Source organism: Hydractinia symbiolongicarpus, chromosome 2 (genome assembly GCF_029227915.1).
Source record: "Hydractinia symbiolongicarpus strain clone_291-10 chromosome 2, HSymV2.1, whole genome shotgun sequence".
In the NCBI taxonomy this organism is placed as follows: domain Eukaryota; kingdom Metazoa; phylum Cnidaria; class Hydrozoa; order Anthoathecata; family Hydractiniidae; genus Hydractinia; species Hydractinia symbiolongicarpus.
Window position 1 is genome coordinate 27,963,472 of NC_079876.1, and position 14,724 is coordinate 27,978,195.

Below are 14,724 nucleotides of genomic sequence, written 5' to 3' on the forward strand. Positions count from 1 at the left end.
TTTTAGAAAATGAGTCAGTGCAAAAAAAGTTCTAGAAAGCGCTAGGTACCAGTATTTTTATTTCGCAACAACATCGACCCATTCGCACTCACATTCCAAGCTTCTGTTACTCGCCTCATTTATAAAATTTACTTAAGACGGGGGAGATAAGATCAAGGTTGAGTACATAAACTACATAATTAATACATAATTTCTGTTGTAAATTATTTCTAACTAATCAAAAACCAAAGGTCAGTATTAATTGTCGGTATTAAGGTTTAATTCTCTTTTGAGCTTAGTTTTGCATTCTGAAAGAAAAAGTACACCCCCGTGTTTTTATTCATTCATAAATCTCGCCATTAGTAATAAACCAATCAGAACATCGGAAATACTTTCTGGGACGGTGTAGAATGTGTGGAGTATAGTAGTTAAACAGTAAACGAAAGTGCTGTTTATGTGCGAGGTGTTGTGAAATTTTCGCGGTAAAATAGTTATGAAGTCTACTAAAACTTTGCTTTCTTATTTACTTTTTATGATTTCGTTGGAATGGAAATCCGTTTATGGTAAGAAAAAATTTATTTCCTTTTTTTCTCTCTATTTTTCATAAAAGTTAAGGAAGTAGGAAAGAAAAAAGTCGGATGATCAGGCCAGCTGACTTCAGGGAGAATCTTGATCCCTTTTTAAGTTTCGCCCGCGGAGTACTTTTTTTAATTTTACATTATGAAATATGATACAAGCAAATGCAAATATACTTTTTTTGGAAATTGTTTGATTTTACGTTGCCATGGTCGGGTGGAATTCATAAAAGTTATATTTTTTCTAGCTCTCCCTGGGAGCTGTTCAAAAGATCAGTTTACTTGCAAGAATAAAGAGTGTATTACTAACACATGGCAATGCGACGGTGAAAACGACTGTGGAGATAACAGCGATGAATCAGATTGCGACAGCATTAGTAAGCGATTTTTTGCTTCGTTTTTACAAATTTATTTTTTAAAATACAGTTTTCCTGTTAGTAGTTATTTGTTTAAAATTAGTGAATAATAAATAGCCACTGGTTTTGCTTATACAAAGAAGAGGAACTTTAATTATTTTTTAGACATTTTGTAAACACTAGCTAATCGTACGATTGGTTTCGTTTTGCTTGCCACATGCACACCATTTTGATTTCCTTGTGAAACCAAAAACTTGAATGAATTAAAAACACCCACGAGTTTTTAAAAATGTTTGTTTATGTTCAAAGTGTACATATATCATGTTTTTTTTCAAAACATGCAGAGTTAATGAAACAAAACGTCAGAATATTTCATGGAGAAAAGTTTAAAACGTCATCTTTCAAAAAATATATAGCTGGCCTTATAACTTTTGACAGCTAACTTGCTAGCTATAGCTAAAGTCATCATAAGTTTTAACTTTTTTTTTTATTATTGCCAATAATAACATTCCCAGGATATTCCATCTAGCTAAGTATATCGTATGATCTTTTTCGTGTGGAAATTCAATCTTGATTTTTTCTTGTATAACAGTTGACAGTTATTATTAACAACAGGGTTGTTGATATTCAATGCAGGTGTTAAGAAATGTGATGATGTGAGTCACAAACTGAAAATCGTATGATAGTATTGTAATTCATTTATTATTTAATTTATTGAATTGCAAAGAGCGATCACCTAAGTAGTCAGAAGGTGTGATGGATGATTTTAAATTTGCTCTTGCTCTCCTGAGAGACAAAATCTCTAAAAATTTTAGAAAAACTCTTTGTCTGGATGTGAGGGGATGATAAAAAATAATGAGAGGTATGTGCAACTTGATAAGCGAGTTTTTTAGGGATGGCTGAACTGTGGGAGAAGCAAGGGCAAACAATTAATAAGATTGGGAGGGGGTAAAATTTCCTTTGCATTTGTAGCATTAACCCTATTTGGTCCAGGGTGGGGGGCGGGCGGATTCTGCCCCTCCCCTGACGGTTTTTTTTTTAATAACTCCTTATTGCTATGTTATATTGCTATGAAACTTACTGAGTTTCAATATTTATCTATTAGACACCTGCATGCCAATAATAACTCCTGTTTAGAACTTGAAACTTGCAACAGAACTTTGTTTTATTAAGAAGAATCATTTTCCATAATTTGGACATGTGATTAATCCGATTTTGTCGGATTTTACCCGAAAAAACCAGATTTTCAGGCATTTTTTGGCACTTTTTTATGCGATCCACGTAAAAAACGAAAAAAATGTTAAGTAACTTTTATTTAGCTTTCAGAAACTTTAAACAGAATGCAAAAATTCGCTCTGGAACAAAAGTAATTAAATTTTAAGCAGATAGTGGCATTTTTAACAAATTTCAAGCTTCTGATGACGAATAAAATGTGCTGACTCAAGCAAAAATTTATTGCTGCCATTTTGTTCCTTTTATGACGTACTATAAGTGTGCCAAGTTTGATTCAATTTGAACAACCCTATGAAAAGTTATTGAGGGGTGCGGATTCCGCCCCCCCCCCCCCCCCCCCCCCCTCGTCATAGTATGTTAAAAAAACCCCAGACCGAATAGGGTTAAGACTGTTTTCCACTTCAAGAAAATTTTTTGCAAAACGTAACAGAAACAGAAAAGCTTCTCAGCATGCATACTTTTATGTTTACATCGCATAAACTAAAAATTTTCTGATCTGTTACGTCTGAGTAAAGTAAAGTTGAGTTCAACTTTTTCTTTGCGCTGTATGGAAGCGACAGGTAAATTATTAGTCAATCAGATTATTTAATTTCATGTGAATTGCGCGAAGTGTGTTAACTTTCTGTATTGAAATGGGCGTAATATTTTAAAGTGAAAATTATTAGCATAAAATCTTCTATTCTGTTCCTGTCCATTCCATTCCGTGGAAATTTGTTCTTGAATTGGAAAATAGATGTTACCCAGATAAGATTAAGTTGTGTACTTTGAAATAATGAAGGAGGATAATTAGGTAAAAGTGTAGGAAATTTGGATCTAATCTAGGAAGTTTAGTCTGCTAAATAACAGACTGATGCAAAGGAATTTGACTTTAGAACAGTATAACATGGTCCAGATCAGATTAAAAAGAGTCATTAAAATACCCTGTTACATTAAGTCAAGAATGATGATGGCCATGTTGATGATTATAATGACGATGATAATGCTAACCTTGCCAATCTACTGATTTACTTTTCAATTTTCTGTATTTCAAGAATTATTTGTCTGAAGTATTTTTTATGTAAAAAAAAAATTGTTTAAAAAATTATTCAATTATTCATACTTGATATTGTCATTTGCTGATAAACCAGTGAATGTTAATTGTTAACAACTTATGAGTACTTCACGTTGTCTGCTCTGTCATGTTTTTTTAAATACTGTCAAGTGTCAAGAAAATATCATAAATTTTACCTTGAAAAAGCCAATTGTACTTAAATTAATTTTAAAATATTGGCAAGGATTTAATTTGAGATCTGCTCTTACAGAATTAGCATCAACATTTACCTGTTTCATGGTTTTACATGCTTACATATCAAATATTCATTTTTTAAAATATCTGGCTCAAATAAGCTGAAAAAAGGAAAAAAATTCACAATATTTAGCCAAAGAAATTCAGGAAAATAGTTACTTCAGTCTTGCAAGATATTGGGTAGCCATTAAATGGGTTTTTATAATGAAGCCTTTCAAATATTATCGAAGTTAGATAATTCTAGTAAAAAAGTAATGGAAAAGATAATTGCATATAAAATTTTAAAGGGAGTTCTCATTAATACAATTTCTATATATGACATACATCAGAGTTGATTGTTGAGTATGGCATGGTACTAAGTTAGAGTGTAATTTATGCTCCTAAAAATAATAACAGACCATCTCTTTAATCACAGCCATATTCCATTTGTCTGTCTGTCTGTCCGCGAAAGCCGCGTCCTGTTACGGAAACATGAAATGTGATATATAAAGGATGGGCGACCCCGTGGATTTATCCATTGGTTAATGTCTAGTCTATATTATAATGCCCATACACGTCTATCTGTCTGTCTGTCATGCAAAATGGTACCGCAAGTAGAAAGACCAATTTGTATATATAGGAAATATGAGAATTTGTGTTAAAAATAATGCCCATTTTCTAGAAAAACACAGACCCTGTGATGAATCAACCAATTTTCGCTGCAAGAATAAAAAATGTATTCCAAAGTCCTGGACTTGTGATCATGTTGATGATTGTGGAGATAACAGTGATGAATCAAATGTGGACGGCCCTCTTTGTGGTAAGTGGGAGGTTTAAAATTCTATTTTAACTGTTTAGAAAATACCAAGTTGCATTTTATTTTAAACTGTCACAACACGGAAACTCAAGCAATGCATCAATTTCAGTATATATTTAGGCTTTCTTTGATTTTTTATAAAACCTTTATGTGAACAATTGCAAAAAAAACTTAAGTTGGTGTTGTAATAAACGTAGACTGACTAAACTAACAACAAATGCTAAACGCTGACTTCTCTTGCAAGTTATTAGGTTTTAAATCATTTTTAATATTAGTAAAATCAGATCAATGTGCAAGAGACGACTTCAAATGTAAAGTCAATGGATTTTGTATTCTTCAAACATTCGTTTGTGATGGATCAAATAATTGTGGTGACAACGATAACTCTGATGAACATGATTGCAGTAAGTTGATTTTAATTACCTTGAATCACCTTACTGTCCACCATGGGTTTAAATTAACACAGTTTGCTAGTTCCCAAATTGCAGATTTAAATACATTTGCTGCATTCCATTTCTTTTTGTTTATCTTTTGTTTATTTCTTCTTGTTTGTTCATCTCACCTACAATTGTTACAATAAAAACCATCTTACATCGTTGTTTTTTTTCTAAATCGGAAATGTACTTATTTAAACCTAGTCTTCTATGAATGTGACCCAAAGAATGTTTTAATAATTTTGTAGGCAAAACTATAAGTATTTCTGAGTTTTTGTTGATAACTGTCTTTTTTATGTATTGCATACTCTTCTTGATACGAAGAATTACTAAATTATCCTGTTAGTCTGTGAAATGCCCATATTTCCTAATGTTAAAATTATGTTATAGAGAGCCGTACATGCGGGGAACATCAAATGAAGTGTGACAATGGAAGGTGTGTCTCTAATGATTGGAAATGTGACAAGAGTGATGACTGTGGTGATGCAAGTGATGAACGCAATTGCAGTAAGTTTGAATAATTATATTTGTAACTACATAATCGTGTACATTCACCCTTGGAAAGCATTTCTTAAACAATACTGTTTGTTTTCCTTTAAAGTAACGGGTAAAAATGTGTCTTGGTAACTTTTCTGAAATGCTCAACATCAATGAAATAGAGAAGTGTCAATGCATTGACTAGCATTAACAAAGTCGCCATAGTGTACTTGGTTTGAAATCTGAAAACTTGTGGCCAAACCCACGTCAACTTACCTGAGTAAAAAGAGCCCATCTGTGACCAAAATTAGGCCAGCTCCCATACATTTTCTTGATCAGCATTTCACCCTCATGCTGTGCAAGGATGCTTAAATTTCTGAAAAAAGCTCTGCATATAAATGGGATGATGACAAAAAATACATTGTTCTACATATTGTCTTCATTACAGTGTTGCAGGTTTTTCCATTTAGATTTTGTTGATTTGCTTAAAACAATGAAAGCTTAACAATGATATTTTAAATCTGACTTTCCTTGTGAAGGTATATATATTAACCTGTATTTTTTCTTAGGTTCTAAGGCTTGCCCTGCCAACCGATTTAAATGTGTTCGAAGTGGTCACTGCATTCGTGGAGAGTATAAGTGCGATGGTGCAAAAGATTGTCTTGATGGTTCGGATGAAGTTGGATGCATAAAAAGTAAGCAAGTAAAGAAAAAAGGGAAACTTAGACGTCGATAGAAAGTTGTTGCTTTTGGATTTTATTCTTTTTAAAAGACTTATATAAATTTTTTGTAAACGTTCACAGTTCATTTTTTTATCAGTAAATCAATTTTATCAACAAAGTTAATTCAGTTATTGTATAATTCTTGTTCTGCGAAGAAGTTGTTACACATTAATATGCTTTCTACTTTGTCTAAGAACCCAATTCAATTTGTCTTCTTTAAGTTTACTGAGCAGTGGACACAATATTATTTATCAATATGTACTTATTTCGCCGCAGACTACAACAGTCAGGTATAATTTTTTGCCCGCAACACATCAAGTATTTAAAAGTGCTGTAACAAAAAAAATCCATATAGGGGTCACTATAAGGTGATGTTAGAAAAAAGAAATTATGAAAATCACAAAAATTAATCATAAAGAAATAATAGAAAGTAAATATAAAGTGATCAGTAATTATTTATCTTGTAGAATTATTTCGGAGTTTAAATGCAATCTAAGAATCTTGTGATATGTTAAATGTATTTATAAAAAAAAACTTCACTTTGCAAATAGCAACATATGCTTATTACTAATATACTAACATTTTACAGCAACACAGAAAATTCCACCAATGACGACAGCCACAACAACTACAAACACGAAGGTCTCAAGTACACTAGCTAATTCTAACCAAACCCATACTGACTCTCTGACATTCTTCAAGTTACTATCAACGACTTCTGTATCATGCAACAGATATGAATACCAATGCCGATTCTCAAAACGGTGTGTCCATATTAGTTGGCTGTGTGATGGTGCAAGTGATTGCAGATATGGAGAAGATGAAGACAAAAAACTTTGTAGTGAAAATAAATGTAGTGACAAAGAATTTCGATGTTTAAATGGGCAGTGCATTGATAATGTATATCGGTGTGATGAAAAAAGTAATTGTTATGATGGTTCAGATGAAAAGAACTGCTGTATGTATATTATAGTTCTTGGTAATAATACAACATTAAATAAGTTGAATAAGAAAGGCAGGGATCACAAACTTTTTGTAAATTCCCAGTTTTGTAATTTCTTTTCCCTGAAAATATTTTTTGTACGAGAAAGTGTTTACATAAAAGTTCTAATACAAAATTTTGTGATCATTGTTTCTTAATTTTCCACACAAAATTTGTGCACATCTACAGATTTAAAATCTAACTTTCTCAATCAAATTAATCTCTCTAAGTAAATACTGTCTTTTTTGTTTCCTTCAATATTATTATTTTACTTTGGGTTTGAAAAAATGTTCTTAAAAAAGGTAATGCATATCACTGGTAATGTTCATAATTGCTGCTATACCAAAAGAGATATTAGTAAAAAAATGCTGCCTGCTTATTGTCAAATACCAGTTTTTCCTTGCATCAATCTGTTAAACACTTCCCTCTCAGAAGCAACAGAGAGCAGTGTTTAACAAGTACTCTAGTTTTCTTCAAGGAGAAAGTTCTTGAGTTTGTGTTGTGTTTACTATTTATAAACATGATTCAAAGGTTGATGGTTTACAATTTGTGGTAAGCAAGTAGCTAAGCAACCTAGGGCTTGATCTGCCAATTGGGGTTTGGGGTTGCTTACATAAAAAACATGTATTTACCTTAACACATGATATTTTATCTCTTTATCGCAACCACCCAGAGTATTTTTATATGCATCTATTTGGCAGCCATTTGTTTTGTTTTTTTCTTTGAGTTTTTGCACTCATATTTTTAGCTGAAATTCTTTTACCATGCTCCAAGCATACACATCATTGCAACAACAGCGACAAATGTATTGACAACAGCTTGCTCTGTAACAACAAAAAAGATTGTCCAGAAGGCGATGATGAATCAAATTCTTGTGGTTTGTAAATTATCTTATTTAACATTTTTAAATCAATTTTTGACTTAGTAGAGCATATGGTGTGATAATACCCAAGAGCAACTTTTCTTGTCTTAATTGAGTACGGGTCACAGCCGCAGCTGTTTTAATTATATTAATAGAGTCTTCTATAAGAAGCGGCAGAAGAAAATAAAGGAAATTAAAATGAATAGGTCAAAAACAAAATATATAATAAATAAATACTGTGTTTTATGTGAATTTCACTCAAAGCGAGAAAGATTTTTTTTTAACTTTTTATGGATTCCGCAAACTTTCTTTCTTTTCTACCTGATTTGCTGATAAAATTTCTGTAAAATTCTGTTTCATTTTTCTTGTTTACTTTTTCATCTTGTTGTTTCAATGTATTATTTTAAAAATGTATGCTATAAAATATGAAGTATTTTGATTGATTAGTTAAAAAACCGCAACTTTTAAAAAAAGCGATTAGTCGAAAACAACTTTTATTTATCAGTGTTCCATGATGCATGAGGCCATAACTAGCAAGCAACTAATTAAAAGGAATTATCAGACTTGTGTATGGCTGGCTGTTTATTCCGTTAAAAACATTTCTTTCTTTTCTATCGTAGTATCATATTTTCAGGCACCAGACTGTGACAGATACATTCTTATGTGCAAGATGAATAAAAAATAAATATTTTTGTGGATCTTGAAAACCCATTGCATATCATTTCCTAGAGCAACTTTGAAATATGAATTTTCCCAACAATGGGGTTATTCAATAATTACATAATGCCTAAGGAGTGGGGTATGATTATTTTTGTTATAAACTGTTACGAAAATTTAGGGGGGGGGGGGGGGTAGGGGTGGCAGAACCCTTTTGTATGTAACAGAATTCATATGTAGTAGGGATATTTTTTTGTATGATCTACATCTTGAATTCTCTGGACCCTCAAATCTGCAAACCTACTGAAAATGTCATCTTTTGTGTTAAATAAATGGCCTCGTGAAGGTCTTTAATACTATAGGTAACAAATAGATGAGGACTTTAGATATTATGTAACAACAGGGCTGGTAGTACTAGAATTTTGCAATGCATTACATGGAGTAAAAAAATGGCGATTTGGGTGTTACCCTGTCTAGTCTAGTCTAGTAATCATTCTATGTGAAGTTTTAACGCTTGTCTGTTTAATTTTCAGCTCTTAAGTCATCTTTTGTCAGGATATTTTCTTTGTGCTTGTATGCTTGCGAATTTTAAAAGATGGCAAAATTATTGTCTCTTTATTACTTTAATTTCGTCATTCACAAAATTTTATGCATTTTACTTTTGTCAATCAAATGTGCTTTTTCCATAGCTGAAGGAGAGTTGAAATTTGAATAACTAGATCTGTTTAAGAGATAATAATTTACAACTGGAAAATTACTAAATGCTCTGTTTTTTTTCAACAGAATAAATTTCGCAAATTGTCAATAAATAAAATTTGGCGGTAATATATTTCCTGAATAACAATTATTATAATTAATTTCATGAGTGAGATGCAAATTTACCAAATATGCATTAATTTCTGCTTGGGACAATTTCTTACAAAATATTTTTTTTCACTACGCAGGTGTCAATGAATGTTCATCCAATAATGGTGGTTGTCTTCACTACTGCAGAGACTTGCCAATTGGTCATATATGCACGTGTAAACCAGGCTATAAATTGGCTCTGGACAATAAAACTTGTGTGGATATCGATGAGTGTTCAATTTTTGGGCGGTGCAGCCAAGGTTGTGTAAACTTTAAAGGCTCGTTTGGATGTCAATGCGACAAGGGTTATATCTTGGATCCTGTAAACAGAAGAACATGTCACGCGCAAGGTGAGTTTGTACGCTGTTTAGCTTTACTTAATTGATCAGTCAAACTTTTAGTCATACTTTTAAAGATTATGAATCTTATGATCTATCTCCATATGAGTTTTATAAGTACTCATTTTTTTATGTACAATTTTATAAGGACCTTAAACCTGCCAATAATAGTTACTGAGTGGTAGATTTGAATCCAACATTAGTCAGCTTTTGGAGGATGTTACGTATAGTGTTCTGTCAACGCAGTATTTTAAAAGGAAACTGAGGTGACGATAAAAGATACAGCTTGAAACCATATTGTGTAATGGATTAAAAATTACGACAATAAAAACAATCGATAATTTCTGTGAGGCCAACATACATGACATCATATATTCAAAGTATTAAATGTCAAAATCGTAAATATCTCGAAAATAAAAAAAAACATTATAAAAATTGTAGTTCCACAACAAACTCTATAAATTATCACATAAGATACCTTTTAGTGTTAAAAAATTAATCATCTATGTTAATTCGTTTGTGATTTCCTGACATACTATTTAATTTTAGCTCCTCACCCCAGGCTCATACTTGGAGATATGGGTAATATTCGAGAGATGTCGACGAATGATCGAAAGTACAAACCACTTATATCAGATGCTCGAAGTGTAAGATCCATTGCAGTACATGTTGAAACAGAAATGATTTATTGGACAGGTCTGACGAAAAAAAAGATATATCGTGCTTCAATGTCTACGGGCAAAATAGAAGTTGTCCTCGACAGTAAAACAAACAAGCCAGAAGCGTTAGCAATTGATTGGGTTGGACATAAGTTGTTTTGGATTGATACGTGTAAGTTTGGTTTTATAAAGTTAGCCAAAGTGGATAACAGGTATAACAAGCCCAACTTATCGTATGTTCCGGTAACTATGTGACATCGAATTCTCACAGTACTCATAAATGGATTCTTGATTTATTCGTTTAGCAATGCGTATATGGTAAATTACATCTAGCCTTAATTTTGTCCAGTGGGAAGGGTGTCCTAGGTAGGAATTGCCCAGGGACAATTATCCAGGGTGGAGGAGGGAGGCTATATTGATGGTAAAAGTAACATAGGCACATGAGCTTGTGAAAAAGAAGTTAATGTGTTAGTGGTTATCTAATTTAATTTGGGCGCACAAAATATGTCTAAGGCTTTATAGCTGAATTTTATGGTCATGACAAGCCTATGGGGTGCACCAATTTAGTCGGTAACGTTGAACCTGCATTCAGGACATTCCTGTGCTATGAAAATCAAGACTGATAGAAGTGAGAAGTGAGAATTGTTTGAAAGGCGATCAACCATTCCCTGCAGGCACAGAGAAATCGAAAAGCCAAATACTTAATTTCTGTAAATTCTTTTCTGTTTTTCTAGTTCACAACGAAAGGATCTGTGTTTCAAATCTTAATGGTTCCCACATAAAAACTTTGGTAAACGCTTCAGCTAAAGAGCAACTTATAGCTCTTGCTGTTTACGCTGAAAAAGGTTTCATTTACTGGAAATCATTCCACCCAGACATGCCTTCACCAATTAAACGTGCAAACTTAGATGGCACTGACAGAATGACTATTGTAGAAAAATCGAATGCAAGTGACATCGCAGTGGACAAAACGCTCGAACGAATTTATTGGGCAGGTTCAGAAAGTATTTATTCTTGTGCAGTGGATGGTAGCGATGTTAGAAAAGTACTGTCGCATATATATCCTTACTTGTTGACTGTGTTTGAAGACTCGGTTTACTGGATTGATGGAGGGAACCATAAACTGTACACTGCTAATAAATTTACCGGCAGATTTAAAAAGGCCTTTAAGGAGGAATTCACTTTCGTCACTGATATTCTGGTGTATCATCCTTTAGTACAAAATACAGGTAAGGTCCGTTTTTTACCCTTCAGAATGTGTGACCACTTTTTTATGCACAGAAAACACTTTACGGTTGAATGGATAACAAAAGCGGAACTAACGTTTCGCCTATGACGATATCGTAATCCATCGAGAGTCAATATGAAGAGTAAACAAGAAGCCCTAGGAGCTTTAAGAATTTCCGCTCGCTACCAAAACATTTGATGACAACCTGCTAATTCGTTGTGTTATCGTGCCAAACATTCAAAGAGGTTTGGTGCATGAAGCTCTGAAGATAAAGCACACAAGTGACACATCTTACAACAAACGCAAACAAAACGAAACGTGTCATAATAAACTCACATTTTAAAAGAAATTGCTAACAAAAAATACAGCCTATCATTCATGGTTGAAAGTCTAGCGATTGAAACGTTTATGGTCTTAAACGGCATTTAGTTGACAAAAAATCAAAATTTTGATGTGACCATCATGTTCAAAATACTTTCTTTATTAACCGTGCCAATTTTTATCGAAAAGAAGTAGTTTTAATTTTTGGACAAATTTTGGCCTGAAATGACATTTAGTTGACAAAAAGTTTTGTTTCACCATCATTTTCGGCATACTTTATTGTTAACTGTGCCAAATTTGGCAGAAAATGAAGTGGTTTTAATTTTTGGACCAATTTGGGCCTAAAATGGCATTTAGGTGACAAAAATCAAAATTTTGATGTCACCATTATGTTTAGCATACTTTTTTTGTTAACTGTGCCAAATTTTGTCAAAACAAATACCAATTTGGCCTGAAACGTCATTTAGATGATTTCCCAGTACTTAGGGAGCTTGGGTACGAAGTTTAAATCTGTGAAGTTGCAATTGACCATTTGGGACAGGGTTAGTTAGTCAGTTATACCAATACTATTCTCCTCTCAGAGGAACGTGAAATCCCAGGGTCAATTTTTTCTTAAAAAATGCTCCGAAAGAAAAAAACGACGGTTTTAAAGCGCCCGACGTGCAATTTCTACGTTATATTTTTATTATAGTTTTGCATCCATGCCTTAAAAACAATGGCGGATGTAGCCATCTTTGTTTTGTCAGCCCAAACTTTAATCGCACTTGCGCATGTCCCGATCTCATGATGCTTGGTGAAGACAATAAAACGTGCACGAGGGCGGGTTTCCTGGCAACAACAATTTCCATAGCAGCAACCACTTCAATTTCCATGGCAACAACGAATTCCATGGCAACAACGACTTCCATGACAACAACTTCGGTTAAGAGTACCATTAATACACGTACTAGTTCACCTTCCTCTCGTGGCGCTGACTCTACATCTACTGCTACTTCGACAACACCAGCAACATCTTCAATAACCTCAGCAGCAGCATCTCCCACAGCTGCTGATACCACTACGATGGCTTTAACCAGTGCAGCCTCCACTTTTACAGTCGATTCTTCTACACCTTCAACGTCCTCGTCCATTACCACCCATTCCTTGACTGCAGAATCCACTTTCAAAGTTACTTCTTTATCAACGTCATCAACAGAAGCAAACGTTACGAAGGTGCCACTAAGCAATGTGAAGTGTACTACTCAACAATACAGATGTGTCTCTACGGGAAAATGTATTCCAGTAAGGTTTATCTGCGATGGTAAGTCTGACTGTGCACAGGGCGAGGACGAAAAAAACTGCATTGACAGCAGAACAAAACCTTCGAAATCGTTATCAACGATTGGTGTTGCGTTTGCTTCGTGTGCAGCGCTACTTTTCTTTGTTGTTGTTGCTGTTATCGTGTACCGTAAAAAAAGACGTCGTTCTGAGTTCAAGTAAGTAGTTTACTTCACTCGAATAAAGGTGGACGTAAAACTCTCGATGGTGCCAGTTAAGTTCGAGTGAAATCTCGCTTGTGGGTATTCTTTTTAGCATTCGATAGACCTTAGCAGTGTAGATGTTTTAATGTGCTGAAGTAATTGAGGTTTGATTGTTTTTTTAGAATGACGTACGAAATGAATCGAGGTATGTTTTATGGTAAAAACGACGGAACCGAACCTGAAATAAAATACTTAACGAACCCTTCATCATCATCTGAAAATTGCAAGAAAAATCTGAACTTTGATAATGTGAATTTTAAAGAAATGGACGAATTAAAAGTTCCCCTTCACGTCTCGGAAATGTATGGTGAAACGGTTGACAATCAACCGTCAGACGATTCGTCTAACGACTTATGTTTTGATGATACTAGACCGATAATATCGCATATGCTATAGCATTGGTGTGTGTTAATGTTTGTGGTTTTATGCGACGAGTTTAGTATGTACCATTGAATTTCGAGAATATTGTTCCTTGAGTTTTTCTCAAAAAAGTCGCAAGGTTCATAGCGTCTGAAAAGTCAGGAAGAATCATGTGCTTTTGTCATGTGTCAGGAAATGCGAGAGAATCTTTTTTTAATTGCATTGACAAGGAAACTCGGGGGAATAGATTTTTTCTGTCAAAACTTTTTTGATGAGTGATACCTTAACAAACGTAGATTTTGCTAGGCTCTTAGTAATTTTAATATTTATTTATAAAATCGTTGAGTATTTATGTTTCTGGTAAAGAAGTATTTATTTTGGTATTTGTAGAACTTGTGTTTGTCTTAAGCATTGTTTAGTTGTAAAGTTTTGTTTGGGATTCTCCTGAGTGGTTTAAATCGCGAATATGATCTCCTCCAGAGGTGTTATTTGTTTTTAAGTTTGAGTTCAGATAGATTTCCTCTCAAGATGTTGTAATCCCGAAGTTTGAGTTCAGTTACAATCTCCCCCCGAGGTGTTATTTGTCTCAAAGATGGAGTTTACTTACCGACTTTTTTAATCGACGCTGTGTTTTACGTTTGGAAGTTGTAAATTATTTATTTTTATAGACCGCATTGAGGCGAAATATAGTTGGCGCTGACTAACTTTTTTCTTCTCCACAATGAAACCCAACGCCTACCCAGTCCTTTTTTGATATCGGAACAGCAAGATGAACTTGAATACAACAGCGCGAAAATAAGGAGGCTGTGGAGCAAACTAGTGGGAAGTGGAATTACGAGGGAATTAAATTACTAACGTTACACATTTTCGGGACGAGTAATTTTCTCAAATTACGCGGATTCTTGTAGATCTAGTTAGAAATTATTTTCGCAAATCAAAACTGCAAAAATTAGAACGTTACTTGCTAAACTCGCAAAAATGTGAAGCGACTTTCAAAATTGCCTAAATTCCTATGAAAGGAAACTTTATGTACGGTTTTCGTTTCATGCAAGCAACACTCTCACACGTAACAAGCCTTAGGGCCATTTCCCCTT

At 33.8% G+C, this 14,724-nt stretch overlaps 1 protein-coding gene across 1 annotated transcript; it reads left to right on the forward strand.

Moving 5' to 3' along the window:
- Nucleotides 1–356: 356 nt before the first annotated feature.
- LOC130630486 (low-density lipoprotein receptor-related protein 4-like) lies at nt 357–14,330 on the forward strand. The gene is made up of 13 exons (XM_057444003.1): nt 357–542; nt 803–931; nt 4,090–4,227; nt 4,500–4,628; nt 5,049–5,165; nt 5,705–5,830; nt 6,447–6,815; nt 7,588–7,716; nt 9,303–9,554; nt 10,092–10,373; nt 10,936–11,430; nt 12,442–13,225; nt 13,393–14,330. Exons 1-13 carry the CDS (start codon nt 473–475, stop codon nt 13,664–13,666), a joined length of 3,294 nt encoding a protein of 1,097 aa, XP_057299986.1. The 5' UTR covers nt 357–472; the 3' UTR covers nt 13,667–14,330.
- The last annotated feature ends 394 nt before the right edge of the window (nt 14,331–14,724 follow it).

Bases quoted from the DNA above. Each gene is read 5' to 3' on its own strand.
- LOC130630486 (XM_057444003.1), top strand. From the start codon at position 473: ATGAAGTCTACTAAAACTTTGCTTTCTTATTTACTTTTTATGATTTCG. The intron at 932-4,089 runs GTAAGCGATTTT...CCCATTTTCTAG, and splicing joins ATCAGATTGCGACAGCATTA to AAAAACACAGACCCTGTGAT. The intron at 4,629-5,048 runs GTAAGTTGATTT...ATTATGTTATAG, and splicing joins CTCTGATGAACATGATTGCA to AGAGCCGTACATGCGGGGAA.